This window comes from Streptopelia decaocto (genome assembly GCF_964273445.1).
Source record: "Streptopelia decaocto genome assembly, chromosome: 1".
In the NCBI taxonomy this organism is placed as follows: domain Eukaryota; kingdom Metazoa; phylum Chordata; class Aves; order Columbiformes; family Columbidae; genus Streptopelia; species Streptopelia decaocto.
This window is the reverse complement of record NC_138663.1, coordinates 81,235,481-81,252,863: the sequence shown is the minus strand read 5'-3', so window position 1 is coordinate 81,252,863 and position 17,383 is coordinate 81,235,481. Positions and strand designations below refer to the sequence as shown.

Here is a 17,383-nt window from a genome sequence, read left to right as displayed (position 1 = left end):
TTGCTGTAGCAGGACGAACAATGGGCCCAAACGATGAATTTGGACATTTCTAGTCCTGCAGCAGAGTGAGACTGAGGAAGGGAAAGACCTGTAAGTCAATCTCCCTATTCTGAGAATGTTTGTCACTCCATCCTCTAGGGATTTCCATGCAGCCTTCCTTACCAGCAAAACACTCAACTACTTTTTAATCAATCAATTAATTAAAGAAACCCACTTGGTAAATGTTTATGTTCAATTCGAAATCTAAGAGCAAGGATGAATAAGCATAAAATACATTATGCATTTCCAGCCCAAGTGATTGCATATTTCATCATCATCAAATATACTTACCTATGCACTTTGCTAATTTAAGCTTTTTCTTTTGCATGTTCTATTTACCTGAGTAATTTCAAACCATATACTTACCCCCAAAACAACAAATACATAAAATAGTTATATTTTAGCTAAGCCTAACCATAACAGTGAATCCATTAAGTACAACGTGTAGGGCAGGACTGTCAAACTCATTTTCACCTGGGGCCACATCAGCCTCGTGGTTGCCTTCAAAGAGCCAAATATGATTTTGGGACTGTATAAATGTTATATTTATATAATTAATTTATAATAAATAATAATAATAATATAGCATTTTTATAATGATAAATAATTTGTATAACATTTACATAATTAAATGTTATATTTATACAGTCCTGGTGTAAGGTATGCACATGTAACATAGTTAAACCAATAAACATTGTTTAAAAATTATAAGCATTTTCTTTATAGCATTATGATGCTTTCAAAGAAGTAAGCACATTGGAAATTTTTAGCTTTTGATAATTATTGGAAATTGAAACTAGAAATCTGTATCCTGTTCTTCAACATTTTGTTGCTTTTTATTGCAGTTTCTTCAAATTGATATTTAATGAAGTCCACACAGCTGGGTTGGAAAAATAATGGTGAAAAACAACTGGAAATATACAAGGGACTGTTCAGAAAAAATATCTGCAAGAGGTTATATCAAGTTCTTGATACCCTGGACAAAATAAAAAATTCTGTCTGAAATTTCTCCCTCCTTGAGATCCCTAGAAATCAAGACACTCCCAAATCCCATTGAGATTAAAAAGTTCCTTTCCAAAAACATCAAAGAATGGTTCTGAAGAGTCCAAAGCCTACGAGATTAATTTTGACTTTATTGGGGGGTGGATAACCACGGTAAGGTCATGTCGATAAACATGAGTTAGGAGATCATCTCTAAAATATGCAAAGGCTTTTTTTTTACCTGGCTTTGGTCCATGTGTCACCCAATGACATCCATAACTGCCCTTCTTCACTTGTGACAGTATATCGCAGGAAGTCTATAGTATCTTTTGTTAACAGAGGGCTGAGTACTGTGCCAGCAAGCTCTGGACCTCCTGTTGTCTGTACCACCTAAATCCAAGTATTAAAATAATACAAAGAATGCACAAATTGTCAGTAACTTTCCATTATTGTGAATATAAGTTATCTACAGTGCTACTATGAAATATTTACTACTCACAAAAACAGACCCCCCCAAAAAAACACCAAACAAACAAAAAAACCAAAACAAAACTAAACAAAAAAAATCTGAGAAGCAACCAATGTGTCTTAATGTCTTACAGTTTAACTATAGCATTTATTGTGGAAGAACTGCTGTTCTGGGCACCAATCATTTTATATTCAGCCCCACTTTTTAGCAATATTATTTTTGCTCTACGGATCAAAACCACACATACTTCCACTAAAAAGCTATGCTTTCAACTCTCCTCCTGCGTTATGTAAATTATCTCATTTTTAAATTTTTAATTAAAAGATAATAATGGCAAACTGTAACACAAAAAGCTAAAGATGATTTAAATAAATATATTTATTAGATGGGAATACACACAGAAAAGGATATAAATTATTTTCTGAAGAGAACCTCATCCTAAGACACACACATCTCCTTAATTATTGTCCAGGGACACAACATTTCAATCTTGTTATCCTTGAAAAGGTTACAGAACATATAAATACAAGAGTTCTGAAGGAAAGCACTCAAAAAAATATCATTAAAACTTACCATTTTTAATGGGGTAAAGAGAAAATGAACCAGTTCAGCTGCACTAGGATTCTGGATTTGGAACTTTAATTTGGCCTGAAAGAATGGGAAAATGATACATAAAAAAAAAAAAAAAGCATTTAACTTTTGCAACAACAATATTTCATATAAGAATGGCCATCCCTGGTCAGGCCACAGGTCCACCTAAACTCAATGTTTGGTCTACAACATCCACTAAGTGCTCATTCATCCAACTGCTTTTGAATCCCTGTACATCTTTAGCACTTTTGTGCAACACAAGAAGTTCCACAGCTGAATTACATGCTTTGTAAATAAGCACCTCCTTTGGATGACATTCTCACAAGAATCTGTATTACGTCAACATTTTTTTCTGATTTGTTTGATGCATGAGATTTTCTTCCCCACCTGTCAAGGAGTATATAATATCTATCAATATTGAATTTCATCTGTCTCTTTATCTCCTTTTATAATTTGACACTTGTAGACTCTACAATCCCCATTTCCCAGAACACCTGTAAATATGTTGGACAGCAAAGGCCTCTGCAGAAGCATGTAAAGAAGCCTGTGTGGGACTTGATTGCTGAATTTACTGCACTTTGAGAACTATCATTCTAGTCCTACAATTTGTTTTCTATTTGACCAAACAAGAATCTAAGAAGTTACATTCAACCTCATAGTAGCTCAGTTTCTTTAAGAACTTCAGGGTGTGCAACTTTGCTGGATGTGTTTTGGAAATCCAAAGGAAAAAAAAAAAGGAATCAATGGATTTGTACACATTATTTTGTTGTGAAAGATGCATGTTTGCTTCTTCCTCAATTTAATATACCCGCCTACAAATTGCATCCCATGTGCAAGTAACCTCAGGGGCAGTTCTTCAATTTGAAACAGATAATTCTCTTGTGTTCCCCATAAAAAATGTTTTAATTAACATATTGTCCACTACCAAGCATTTCTAAGTAAATATATGCATTTAAAAAGATCATATATTTTCTCTGATACAGCTTCTTGGAGCCTTACTGTTATTTACTGATCACTCATCAGCCCTGAAGGCTCCAGAAGTAAGAAGCATGCCAGAATGTGTTTTTAAAAGTTATAGTGGTTTTTATTGCATCTTGCCATCTGTTCCTCAAGGTGCTTTTGGCTAGCCTCATTCTACTTTTACATCTAGCCTTCCAGGGTGTTCCTCTGAATGAAGAAAGGAGAAGGATGTGTTTTTACTTCCAATAACTTCCTGTACATTTTTCTTCTGTCACAACAACAAGTTACTTTCAGGCTTTCAAAAGTTTTTTTGACAGATAGCAGGCATTTTCTAGAAGCTTCAAGAATGGTGGTTTAAAACAGTTTCCATTTTACTGGCAAAGATTTTATGCTTCTAGATACTTCCTTTATTTTTAAATTAGATTCTTAAATTTATACAGTTCTCCGTGACTGACATAAAGAACCAGGAAGTGAACTTTCAGGCTTTTGCTGCTACTGCAATGATGCTGGAGTAAAGCACTGCTGCAGCACAGCTCTTCAAGAAAGACAGTAGAAACCAAGTCCTTGACGCTGCTGAGCACGAAAACTAGAACTGTTTCTTCTCCTGTGCGTAAGATAAAGATTCAAAGATGTACACGTTGTTCTTTGGTGAAAATTAATTTAAATGCAGAACATGGTGAGAAGTAAGAATGAAAAGAAAAAAAAGAATATTACAAGCAGTAATACTGAGAAGGATCAGTATGTTCTAAGACATCTGTCCCCTTCAAAACAGAAAGGTCAGAATCACAGCATTCCATATAGGGTTTTTTAAAAAACAGATATTCTTAACATTTCTAAATATCTTCTACAGCCCTGCAATCAGAATTCCCCAAGAAGAAGAAAAAAGCTGAATTGACTCAGTGAATGCAAAACCAGTTTTCCCCATTGGCATAGCTTCCCAGAAATTGGAAGGGACAGTCAGTATCTGAAAGTAAATGGCTTTGAAGGTGTCCCACTTGCTGCCTTCCTTTGACAGCATTTGCAGAAGAGATGCTGGGAGAAGGCTCTTGAATTAGCATCTCTGCTTGTTGAGAACCTATAAAGCAACAGCAATTTGTGAGATTGAAGATTCTGAGGCCTGATAGATCCTTTGTAATGACAGCAACAACTACAGAGTCTGATGGTCATAGCTGAATAAAACTAAATTAAAGCCGCAGCTGGTGATGCTGGCAAGCATGCAGCACAACTGTCATCCCCACAGAGATTCGTAGAAATTATTTTATGATTTGAACTCAAATTTCCCAAGTAAAAGGATTTAAAGAACCAGAAAAAGAAGAAACACACAAACAATCCTGAAAAAGAAATAGGCCAATCTAGTCACTGTGTAGAGAACTTGACAAGGAGCATTCCAATGCTCAAAGGCCAACCTAGCCCAGAGGTGGCCAGCTCTGCTTTTGCCTCAGTCCAGCCTTGGATGGAGAAGAAAAAGGTGAAAGTCCAAGACTATTCAAGTATCAGCTGAGCTATTTTCCTGTGTGTCAGACAAGGACCAAACCGGATTACATTTCCACATATACCAGCAAGTGGATATTTGTGGGTTTGTTCCTTCTGAAAGAGCGGTGGGGACGAAGACAACACAGACTCAGGCTCACAGTTCCCTGGATGGCATGACCACATCTGCACTGCTAGCAGCAGTATGCCATTTAAGACTCACGAGCTTTCTCTACATAAACAAGGAACCAGGAAGGTTAGGCAGAAGGCAGAACACTTGATTAATGCATTCCCAAAGACAAGATGACCTTCTGCAGCTCCCTCAGGGGCACAAAAAAATCAAGCATCCACACCATTTGGAATAGCAGGAACCTCCAAGAAAACCCAATTTAAAAATAACTATGAAGTAAATGCATCATGTTACTAAATCATCTTTTTCCTCTTCATCTTTCACCATAATTTTAGTTCTTCACTTCATACTAGTGGAATAAGACATAGAAAGACCAATGTAGCAAAACTCACGCCCAAATTAATTTGTAGTGGTAGGGAAAACAAAGATCATGTTATACTTAACATCAACTGTCCCAGGAAAAAACTGTTATCACACGCCTCACACAACCGTATCCACTAGTAGCTACTTACCAGAAGATTGAAGCCATGCTTAAATTTTTGGAAGCAGTCAACAAATTCATCTGGAGGTGGTGGTTTTGCACGGAGAGTAAGAACTCCCTCTGGTGAACAAAATGAGATTTTTATATATCCATCGATATGGTATAAACACACACAAAAAAAACATAATAAATTCTCCAACTGACTGAATTTCTTAAATATAGAACCATGACAGTGAGTATATTCTGTGGTCACATCTCTAATTAGTCACTCCCCACCAACTTCAAGGAAATTATTTGCATAGATTTCCTTCTAAGAATATACTGCATACAATTTTTTGTGCTCAAAGTGAAAGGAAATTACTACATTCATGAAAAATACAACACAAAAAGACACATTTGCTAGCTACTTCAATGACCCTTAGAGAAACAGAATTGTGTGCAGTAAGAACTCCTACCTCCAGGTCCTTTCTTTTTACTTTTCTTAGTTTTCTTTCTCTTCGAAAGTTCAGCAAAAGCTTCAGCAGCTTTTTGAAGTTTGGTAACAAAATACTCAATGTCATCCAAAATATGGTTCAGAATTTGCTATGGGAAAAAAAAGAAAAGTAACAGTTTTGCTACAGAATCTACGGCAGATATACTCCAGAAATCAAAAAGACCACACTTTCAGACAACAGCTTCCTCATATTTACATTCATTATATTCTTAGCGTTACACACCTTTACAGTATTTTCAATCTTAAGACTTTTAAAAATTTAGGGCCACTGGAAGTTTTTTAAATATATGCAAGAAGATTACTCAATTCAGATTGCAATTATACAACTTGTTCACACATTGTATTTTCTCTCACAGCACATGAAAAAATTCTAACTATTTGAATGCATCTTCCTAAACAGTATAACTTCATAATCTCCTTCAGTATGAAGTATTAAGGTAGTTGCTGAATGTCACAGCGTAGTTTTCTAGAGAATTGCTCTTTGAAGAATTGTTTTCAAAAGAGCAAGCAGAGGAGAACGAATGAGCCCCTGGGGAAAACATATATACACCAACTCAGCAGGCCCCAACATGCTTTTCTCAAGACCCTCTGATGTTGCTGAGGGCAACAGCAGAGTAGAAAAGTAGAAAGTTACAACTGAGAAATGGGGCAATATTTGATATCGCATAGATCATATGACCTGCCCAAGGTTGTTGCTTGTCAGGAAGTAAAGTTTAGGTTATACATATACATGGACCACCTGTGTTCAGAAATTACAAAAGGTTTATTTTCCAGATACCACATGTAACTAGGTCCCACAAAATAGATGGACTTTTTAATCCTTTTTTTTTTGCTGAATTTGGTCCACCACACAAAATTACTATTTATATGTCTAGCTCTTCATAGCAGAAAAATTTACCTCAACATTCAATCCTTTTTCTTTTTCTTTTTTTTTTTTTTTTTTAATTTTAAAAAAGAAAAGTACTGGAAGAAGAACTACCATCTATTCATTTTTAGGTCTACAACACAAACATAGGCTGCCTGGAAAGCTCCCCTCCAGAACAGAATTTTCCATTTGGAAAGTCTTCCCACAAAGTAAAGCTGCAAACTTGCACAGACATTAAGAAATATCACTTGTAGTTTCTCACTTACAACGTCTCTATCAATCCTGGCAGCTATCATCTCTGCTGTTTCTTCGTGATCATGGTATTGTCTATGTTTTTCAACTGCAAAAAAGGGAAGAAGCAAGTAAGACATCCATATACATGGAATTAGTGACCAAAACTTCCCATACAGCTTATGCTTTAAACCATACTACCATAAGAAAAAGATGGGAAAAACTGTTTGTACCATTCACTTTGCAAGGTCTCCACACAACATGAAAATCTTGCACCCTAATGCCTGATCCTGACAAATCTAACGAAAGATGCTTAGGTGTATGTTCTCAGTAAACTTGGCTGCATAAATGAAGTTAACCACAGAAGTGTGGTACGAGGGTCTAAATCAAAAAATTACATCAGAAAGTGGCAGATTATAAATAGAATGCAACAAGAAGTCATCCCATTTTGTAAAATATGCTAAAAGCTACTCCAGCAGAAGTAAGAAAGAAAAAAATGTAGCCATGACTTTGAAGAAAACTTTGATGTAAAAGGTAATCAGCAAAAAGGGATGTCAAGTCTCGCAATGTAGAAATGGGAAGTAATGATGTGATAGAACTGGTATTTCCAAATAACAATGGACAGTCAGTGACTTTTATTTGAAAACAACAAGGGTTAGCATTTTGAGAAACTGTAAGTTTTGCATTCTTAAGTCACATTAAGTACTGCATCACGCTACATTTTAGAAAAGATTCACACAAGTGGAATAAAAGGAGCTGCAGGAACTCAGATCCACAAGTGGTCTGGCAAGACACTTTGCAAACTAATGAAACTTTCTGAAGTGAGAAGTCAAGCAGAACAAACTAACCTTTCCTGAAGATAAATGTAATACTGTAGATTAGCAGATAAAAACATTCTTAACATTACAGATTTCTCTGAACATTTTTAGTTGTTTTCTTTGCATAGTTGTATAATTTGCTGAGTGATATAGATATAGTTTAATAAACTAAAAATAATAAAGACACCATGGTTAATGACTTTTAATTCTAAAATTTTAGTATGCACTATTAAAAAACAAACAAAACAAACATAGCCCCACTTTAGCCTTAATACAGTCTGTTTTACAGGAAGTTTATTGTTTCTAAATAACATCTTTCAAAGAAATCTGGTCAAAATAAAAATGTTTCCATTAGAGATCTGAAAAAAAAAAACAACCTACTAAAAACATAAATCCAAACCTATTAGAAATATTACAGTTAAGTTCGTTTTATTGTTACATTTGGGGTTGTGTGGGTTTTTTTGGTTTTGTTTTTTTATTGTTTGGTTGGTAGGTAGTTTTTTTGTGTGTGTTTTTTTGTTTTGGTTTTGGATTTGTCTGTTTGGTTTTTTGTTTTTTTAACACAACAACAAAACACAAAATAAACCCCACTAGTTTAGCCATGCAGGCCATTATAAAGATAAATATAAAATAAATAAAGCTGACCTCTACTCACCTTTTATCCATTATTACATTTTTTAATTGTCTGAAATATCTGTCCTATGCCCTCCCTATTACTGAAGACAGTACCATTAAATTACTAGAGTTATGACAGCAGTCATTACTGTGAATGTTACTATGTTCACAATCAGGTTAAACTCAGTAGCCCACACCCCACCCAGTTAAACACAAGTAAAAGCAGTTCTGAACAGAAATTCAGAAAATGGATAAGTGCAAATAAATGACAAGTCAGATTATGACAGTCAGGTCTTATTCCCCAGATGAGGCAACAGTGGCTTGGGGCATTGCAGACTAGACTGGGAGAATAATCCTGTCTGCTCTCAGCAAGTGCAGAAGAATTATCTCGTATATCCATTTCCATATCTGGATTCAATTACTGTAATCACTATGAAATTGGTCTTTCCAAATTATTTTTGTAATTACCGAGCATCAGAAAAACCTTCTACTGAGAACAAGTGCTTGCCACTGTGCTGTGCAGCAGCGGGCTCCCAAAAATACTCACGCTCCCCGTGCTCAGCGGCCCAGGCGGACCAGGCTGCCACGCGGCTTCTCACATCCACCTGGGTGATGGTTCCTGGTGGCACAGGGGCGGGTGCCCGCGGCGGTGGCGGGATGGCACTGTCAGCTTTGGATATCATTCTAAGGGGAGAGAAGAAAGCCCACTAGTGACACTTGAAGGAAAACCACTCTGTTTTCTAGAGCTTAATCAAAGAACACAAGGAGGCTTCACAAGGACCTCTCCTACTCTTGAATACTGAACATACTATGGACTTGCCAAGTAAACAGTACTCGAGAACATAATGTGTAAATATGTTAAAACACAGTAAGAAACACACTCCATGATGGGGTTAGCAAATCACCATCTGGCCACAAGGAAAAACCCAAAGCAGCACCAGAGAACATGACATCTAGAGATCTGACTGTTTACTCAGGTAAATTCAATGGCTTGGGTTTAGTAGGTGGCATTTTTACTACCATATGCAGTTTACTGGCTGGACTTCCACTTTGTGTGAAAGTTTTCATTAGAAGCTATCTCTCCCACATCTCAAGTTGAGTATTGAGTCCCTAAATTAGGCAGTTTGTCTACCATCTGTTTCTTAAAATGCTAGCAAAAAAAAAAAAAAAATCATATTTACTGGCTGATTTCCCTTTTTATAACAGTGGTGTGCTCATCCTGTGTTTATATAAATGTATCAATGTTCCCACCTGCAATTTCCATTTTTCTAGTTCTTAGTATAGTATTAAATACCATAAGGAAAGAGATCTTTGAAGGCATTCTATAAGATTGATACCAACAGACAAAAAAATCCCAACAACTCCTATCATACACACATCCCATCCTTTCTCCACACCCCTATTTAAAAGCAAGGTGTTCACCTTAAATTCATCTCTTTATAATCCCATCTCATTCATGGCAACAGCAACACAGAATGCCAAGTCTTAATTTGTCTTTGGATACCAAAAAAGAAAAAGTTTCCATATTCCAGTCTCCTGGACACCCTTTCCCACACATCTCAAGCTTTTATTTGTCAATAACCTTGCAGCAACTCAATAATGCAATACCGGGAAGGAGAGTCTCTCCTAGTGACCCAGTGCCAGCACGTAGATGATATGACAGCCAGTCACTTGCACTAAGCTGTCATGCACGCATGACCTCGTAGCTTCATAGCCCTCAGAGACTACCATCTCAGATTATTTTACCTACCAGATGTACTGACCTACATTCGTCTCCCAGTTAAATCTCATTAGTTTCCCAGCACGTCTAATGTATTTGAGTCTTTCTGCATTGCCTCTTTGTGCTTATACCTGTTTGTTACAGTCCCACAGACAGTAAAGTCTATTTCATTTTTACCTGCAGACACAGTTTAGTTTTTGTTTTATTTTTATAGGAGTGTCCATTACTCTAGGAAAACTTGATGTGTCACACACACATCAGAATTTAACAGGTAAACTCATACTTATAGTAGTGACATTTTTACTTAATCATTTTTTTTTTTTTCCAGCAGATATTTCTCTGTCTGGACCACAAAACAAAGTATTATCAATATTATCAGGACACAGATAGCTATTAACTTTTCAACAGGCTACCACCATTAACATTCAGTATCTATTATATTTGTGCTTCTGTTTCTAAACCTCTGTTGGCTATATCTTATTTCTGTATTAATCATCTCTGAACCCAACAGACTCTTTTCCCCCACATTTTCCAACTAGCAGAGAAGTTTTCGCTACCAGGGAAACAAGGAGTCTTTGGCATCATTAAGCAGGTAGACAGGAAGATTATTCAATCAACAGCTGCTATTTTATTTAACATGTTTAGATCACCAAACTTTTGATCAGAATCTTATTTACTTGGAGTTCCAGGGTATTTATGTTCTTAATTTAAATTCTGAACTACTTGGCCCATGTGCAGAAGTGAGACATGCAATGGTATTCCCTTGCAAATGGTATTTATATCTGCTGTTCCTGTCACTGAGGTCAAATCAGAAAAGGTAAGAGTGACATTAACAATTCAGAAAGCATGAGATAATTATTAAAGCAAGGCTTCTACATGTGGTTTTGAAAGTATATTATCAACTAGCAAAAAAAGGCAAAAGACAGCAGGCATACTTAGAAAGCTTCTGAATACTGCAACACTGCTATACACTGCCAAGAAGTTTTTACCTTAGTGTTTCAAGCCTCTTCTTCTGTTTCCCACTTTTGCTATCACTGATTGCACTTTCAATATCTTCATGAATAAAGCTAGCCTAAAGAGACAGACACAGAAACCATCAGTTATCAGCTAGACTATCCAGACATATGAAATACACATTTACTCATACTTTTTTTTTTTTTAAAGCATCTTTAGATTCCAGATTCCCTTATCAAATTCCATCTATTTAAAAGTCCTGAGATAAATTATTTTACATATAAACAGAATGAAGAAACACAAAATACTATTGTTTGGGAGTGGGCATTTTTGTCACTGTTCCAGTCTCAAGCATTATCAAAAGAGGAGTATGTCATCTAGATATCAAATTTGTCTGAACAGCTGTAATTATCTCAAGTCAACCATTATTGCATAAGTTATTTTTTCCCCCCTGTGTATATAATTTCTGTTTTTCTCAAGCATGAGAGGGGAAAAACATACTATAAAACAAACAAACAAACAAACTGCGATGGATAGTAGCAGCATAAAGGACCAGGAAAGTAACATCTAGTGATACAGTTTTCTTTAAGAAATAACAATAGTCTCCAATTTCTCTTTGATGTAAGAGAAAATGAATTTTTCAGAACATTTCCTAATCTGTATGTTCCCACCTCTTCATAACTGCAGTCTGCCTCCACCTGTGGCTCACAAGTAAAATTTTGATGCATGTCTAAGGCATTATTTTAATAGATCTTGCGTTAAATAGGTCATGGCTTCTCCTAGGATTTAGAATGCTCTGTTACATGCCTTCAGCTGACAACTTAATTCCCTACACAGGTTGTCAAAGCCTAAATCTGTCAGTGTCTGGCTCACTCTACAAGGTCCATGTCTTTCTTGGCCCACTCATGGTGGAGAGGTATGTAACTTCTGCTTAAACCAGAAGACTTTGTTTAATTTAGGATCTAAGTGACTTCTCAGGCTATAATGAATTGCACTCCAGAATGTGGATATAGAATAAATTAAGTTTAAATAATTAATAGAAAAAACTTAAACCCAGAAGAATTCAATTAATCATATGGTTGATATTTATTATTAAACAATGTTTAGTTTAAAAACTCTCACTATACCAATTTCAAAACAGTTGTACAATGTGATTAGCAATCTGTTAAGACAATGATATGAACTACTACAAAGGAATTTAAAAATTCTCATCAAATTATCAATTGGAATGTAAACAAGTACCGATTATAGGTACTAATGTACGCAAATTAAAATTCTAAACCTGAAAATAAAGAAGTATTACAGAATTCATTAAAATATTATTTATGCTTGAAGGACATGTTTTAGTCAGAGATTAATCTTTTTCCTTGTTATGCCCCTCCTGCAAGTACTATTTTCCTTTTCATTATCTCCCCAGCAGAGAAGAGATGCAGAGAGGTAGGAATGTAGGGAAGGTTTTATTGATTAGTGACAAAAAGAGCAGAAAAAGGGGAGACTAGTTAATACTCAGATGAGTTCTTTGCAGATTGCAAGATAAATTTAAGATAACTAAAACTATTCTACACTATTTTCTTCAGAAGTGTGAATGTAAACCATATACATATTGCAGAACTTTATTCATTTGCAAACCTAAATGAACAGCTGCAGAGCCCAAGAATCAATATTTATAGTAACACAGTAGTATTTGCACATGCACTAAAGATTCAGCTTACTTACAGGACTACTCTCTTGCAAGACATACTACGCTACATTTACTAACATACTGTAAGTACTGTTGATATATTAAATTCATTAAACAAAAAGCATATTTGTAAGAATAAAATAACAGAATTCTTTTCTATGAATCAGATCACTTGATTTTATCCACTATATTGAGCAATTCATAACATTTCCCCTATTCAAATAAATCATAGCAGATATCCATTACTACCTTACCTTAATCTCATCACATTGGAAAAGATGCAAATCAGGCTTGTTTTGGGTTGGTTCTTTACATATTAACGCAAGAACTGAATTGTAATTGCATGCATTCATCACGGCTTGGCAATGTTGAATTGTGCTTAAAGGAAAATTCTCCAGTTCATTCTGCCAGAAGAAGGAAAACAAAACAAAACAAACACAAACCACCACCTTACTATACAGTGTCCTGATCTCAGAAAAGCTGCATGAGTTAAAAAGGTAAAGTGATAATAAGCTAATTAAAACACTGAATCTCACATACCTCATTTTTCTTCATGTTTCCTTTTTCTCTCTCTCTCTGAAAATGAGACTGCCACTCACAAATCTTACCTTTGATTCCAAGTCCACCAAACTGACAGCTTTGTCATCCACTTGAAGGATCATATCTTGAGTCCACACTTTGCCTTTGGCATCCAGCAATTTCAGCTTCCTTATTCCATCATCTACTGTAATCATTGCCTCTTTGCGGTCCAGAACAAAGGTGGTCAAGTGCTAGTAAATGCGATGTACATTTAAAAAACAAAGTAATTTTCCCTACTGCTAGGCAGTATCAGTATTCAAATTGCCAGGAAAGAGCAATACAAATTATTCATGAATATAAGTGCCTTTGTATATGACAGATCCCACCAATAAGCCATAAGAGAGTTTGTTTAGTCAATAATGTCATTTTAAGTCAACAGATTTTTGTAACTCATGTCATCCTCTGTCATTTCCTCACTAATATAAGTCATTAGACTTGAAGGCATATTCTGACATCTTTGAGGTATCACAGCTAGAATTAAATCCTGAGTATTTAATTAGCTTTCTTGAGGAGTCAAAACCTGTCTCTCTTGGCAAGCTAAATCCAGGAAGTGTCAGCAGAGTCTTCCCAGAAACATCCTGCCAACATGCCTCCACCACCACCCTGACCTGGCGTGTCCTCATGTCTTCCAGAACTGTCAGTTAGCATGCTGATGGCAACAACAATGGGCTCGTGTCTAACTGGGATACCTTATGGACAGGCTAGTTGCTTATTTTAAGCAGATCACAGTCACAGTAGAAATGTAGTATACTACGTACTTTTGCTCACCATCAACTTGGAATATTCTTCAGATTCAATTAATGGTCTAGAAATTAAATACTACCTCACATCTACCTCACATACATCACCTCAACTAGCTTCCCTGTCATTATGGTTTTGACAATTTCTCCTTCAACATGTCATGCCAGGCAACACATAAAATTATTTCATTTTAGCCAAGCATAAATCCAGCTTCACATTCTTATTGAAGACCTGGTTAGACTCATTCAAGCCGAACCAATTTTAATATATTTCTGCACACCTACCTTCTAAATAACGTAAAATAAATAAATAAATAAATAAATAAATAAATAAATAAATAAATAAATAAAGTGTTCTTAAATGTTTTTTCTTCTATTGCAGGATAACAACACTTAAGTTATGACAGAAGACAAGAGAGTAGATACAAGCTGCATATAATCAAAGTATTTAAAAGAAGTGAAACAAACTCTCTACTGACTGCTAACACAGGAATGTTTAGACTCCAAATATACAAACAAAAGCATTCATTTGCAATCTGATCATAGAAGTACTTGAAATTAAGACTCTTCTGCCTATGATCTCACAATTTACAGCTAATTAAAAACCCAGAAAAAAGGAGCTAAGAATCTGTGGTATTTGCAAGACTTGGCTTAACCCATGGTAGCGGTCTGATGGCAGTGGGACAAAGTTTGTGCCAAAGTAAGATTACAGAATGAGTCATTGCATCCAAAAGTGCTTAACACCTTACATACAGGCATCCAGGTTACTTTGCCGAATATTTTAAATGTATCTACTCCTGGATAAAATATGACAGCAGCACAGAGTAATTCTGCAAAGCAGCTTATGACAGGAACTAACATACTTTGTACTTCACACTGGGGAGGAATCTGTGCAGGCAGAATATATTTCTTTAACTACTACATAGTAGACTAACTGGGGTTTGTAGGGGTTAATGCTCAGCTCTTTCTGAATGTTCTGTCACCTCTGCTGATTATAATTGATCAAAGTATTCATTTAAAATATCATCCAGTGTGCCTCACCAAGAGGACTGGGTTTTTTAGCTCTGCCTCATCCTTGCAACAAGCCAGGTTCAGATATAGAGCAGCATAACATGTTGAATTGATATCCCATTGACAAGTCCTGTGCCTTTGCCAAATTACACACAACTTTGATTACACTCTTCTACACCAAAATTTCAGCTCATTATGGCAAAGCTATAGAATTTGAGACATTTCAGTATAATCTATTCTGAAGTGACCTCAGGCTGGCAGGATATTTTGGAAGATGCATATGCCTTCAAGCATATGTATCTTCAAAAGTCACGTCGGCAAAAATAACTGTATGTAACTGAAAGCTATAATTGGTATATCACTCCTCATCTTACCTCTACGTGATATTGTGAAGTTTCAGATATACTGCTGGCACTGTCTCGTGCATAATTCTTTCTTTGTTCTAGAGATGGAAGGAAAAGAAAGAATAATTATTCATTCATCATGCTGTTTTGAGTACTTCTCAGGAATACTTAAAACTAGCTGTATATACGAAAGCAGAAGATGCGCTGCTGATAATTTCTGTATTTCAACAGAAAAAACATTCACCTCCACACAGTCCAGCACAAGGATCATACTTACGTCAATGATGTTAAGAGAGAGCTGGTGGGTGCAAACAAAAGACAGTTATCTCATCACAGTGAGTCAGGACACCGGAGGGGAGTCGTGTTCTGACTGAAAATGTTTCATTGGGAAGCCTGATTATTACAATCACTGGCTTGCTACTTTGGTAACAATAGGTTAAGCAGGATCAGGATTACTGAATTTGTATGAACACACTTGAAAGCATAAATATTTTCTGATATACACATTAAATCTGCAAAACAACAAAGCCACACAAAACCTGATTTGTCTCATTCTTTATTTCTTCCTAAAGTATTCAATTTGATGACTTACTAATGTAGAAATATGCATGGAAAGGGGTTAAAAACCAACCAAACACACAAAACAAAAACACAAACCCAAAAACAACAAACAAGTCACCAAACACACACCTGAAAGATATCTAAAGAGCTAAACAAAGCACAGTGCTGCAAAATCAGAAATGTTATTTGCTTTTTACTCCATACAATAGATTAATATCAAAACAAGAGAGGAGGGAAGGGAAAATGCAAGATAAAGACACAACACACAATCACATCACAAAATAAAGAATTCAGATGAATACTGAAGAAAACTTCAACTTTGGTTGGAAAGACTTGAATGCAGCATCTGAAGTGTTTTTCTGTTTTCTGTTCATTTGCTTTTGCCATAACCACTTAAACTGCCTGATCTGGAAAACCAGGAGCTTTGCCTAGGGAAAGAAGTGCCTAGGAGACTTGGCCAAGAGATGTCCAGCGAAATTCTACAAGAAGGAAATTATTTTCTCTCCATTACATTAAATAAATAGATTTCTGATCTTGAAGTAAAACAGGCAGTTTCAAAGAATCATAGAATCATTCTGGTTGGAAGAGACCCTCAAGATGATTGAGTCCAACCATAACCTAACTCTAACACTAAACCATGTCCCTAAGAACCTGATTTTATTCAGAAGGGAAGTACCTGATCTGCATACAAAATCCATCAATTTTAGCACACTCTGAGTACTTGAGGAGAAAATAAAAGAGTGTGATTCTGTTGACAGGAAAGATAAGTTATTTTTTGCGAAATAAAAAAATCTTGACTACTACCAAGCACATGAACTGCATCATAGAGAAATCTGCAGTGAGGACACCATAAAAGGAATACTGTAAAAGGCTCTTCTGTGACTAGGGTTCCTTCAGACAGGATTTTTGGGTGCTGACAGATAAAGGGAGTGCCTTCATTTTCAGATGTCGCCTCTAGAAGTATTTGTCACCTTTTTATAGTCACAGCCATCTATCTCCCCAGTTCTCAGTGACTTTCATAAAAGAAAATAACATTTCTGAAATCTGTCACTGGCTTGTAGCCCCCCTCCCATAATGACAAACCCTGCTCATGCAACAGAGCCATCCTGCTACTGTACAGCAGCTACTTAGTTTTGCAAGAGAAGTGTGCAGTGCAATCGGTCAAACTGAAGAACCCCATGGATCATCAGAATTTTTAACTGTGTGACTATTTTAAAATAGATGTCTTAATTTAATTATCCATTCTTCTGAAATCCCAGGGCAGAGGATTTCCATTGATTCCAACTGTAACTACTATTGCTGCTTTTGCACCATGTTAAAAGGGGATTTTTTGGTTGATCTCTTCTTTAATCACAATAGATACACACACATGCACATCCAACAAAACATTCAGTAAAGCAGTACTCTCTGATTTGCTACCTTTCTTTTTTTGTTTGGATGATGATCTGAAGAAGTAAAGTCCATCTGTTCCTAACAAAACAAGGGAATTGAAAAGCAGTATCTAGTTTAATTCCATAGAATTATTTGCATATCCAAGGGGATCAGTTAACAGTCTTCTGTTATGGACTGTAAATGATAGTTAAATGCTGTCCAGTAAGAAAGAATATATGTTTGAAAAAGAAGTAACTTATTTCAATTAACAATGCACAA

General features: G+C 35.9%; 1 protein-coding gene across 9 annotated transcripts in view; it reads right to left on the bottom strand.

The window, feature by feature from the left end:
- EPS8 (EGFR pathway substrate 8, signaling adaptor) overlaps positions 1-17,383 on the bottom strand; it is a 142,348-nt gene that overhangs the window by 29,892 nt on the left and 95,073 nt on the right. For 8 of the 9 annotated variants that reach the window (XM_082076274.1, XM_082076281.1, XM_082076273.1 and 5 more), the window contains 10 exons: positions 15,203-15,270; positions 13,107-13,268; positions 12,753-12,902; positions 10,853-10,935; positions 8,691-8,827; positions 6,746-6,819; positions 5,577-5,703; positions 5,153-5,241; positions 2,063-2,137; positions 1,262-1,410 (listed from right to left, as the gene is read on the bottom strand). In XM_082076274.1, the coding sequence (XP_081932400.1) occupies positions 1,262-1,410; positions 2,063-2,137; positions 5,153-5,241; positions 5,577-5,703; positions 6,746-6,819; positions 8,691-8,827; positions 10,853-10,935; positions 12,753-12,902; positions 13,107-13,268; positions 15,203-15,270 (1,114 nt within the window). Of the gene's footprint in view, positions 1-1,261; positions 1,411-2,062; positions 2,138-5,152; positions 5,242-5,576; positions 5,704-6,745; positions 6,820-8,690; positions 8,828-10,852; positions 10,936-12,752; positions 12,903-13,038; positions 13,269-15,202; positions 15,271-17,383 lie in introns of those variants that run through there. The other variant, XM_082076280.1, reaches the window with a different exon arrangement.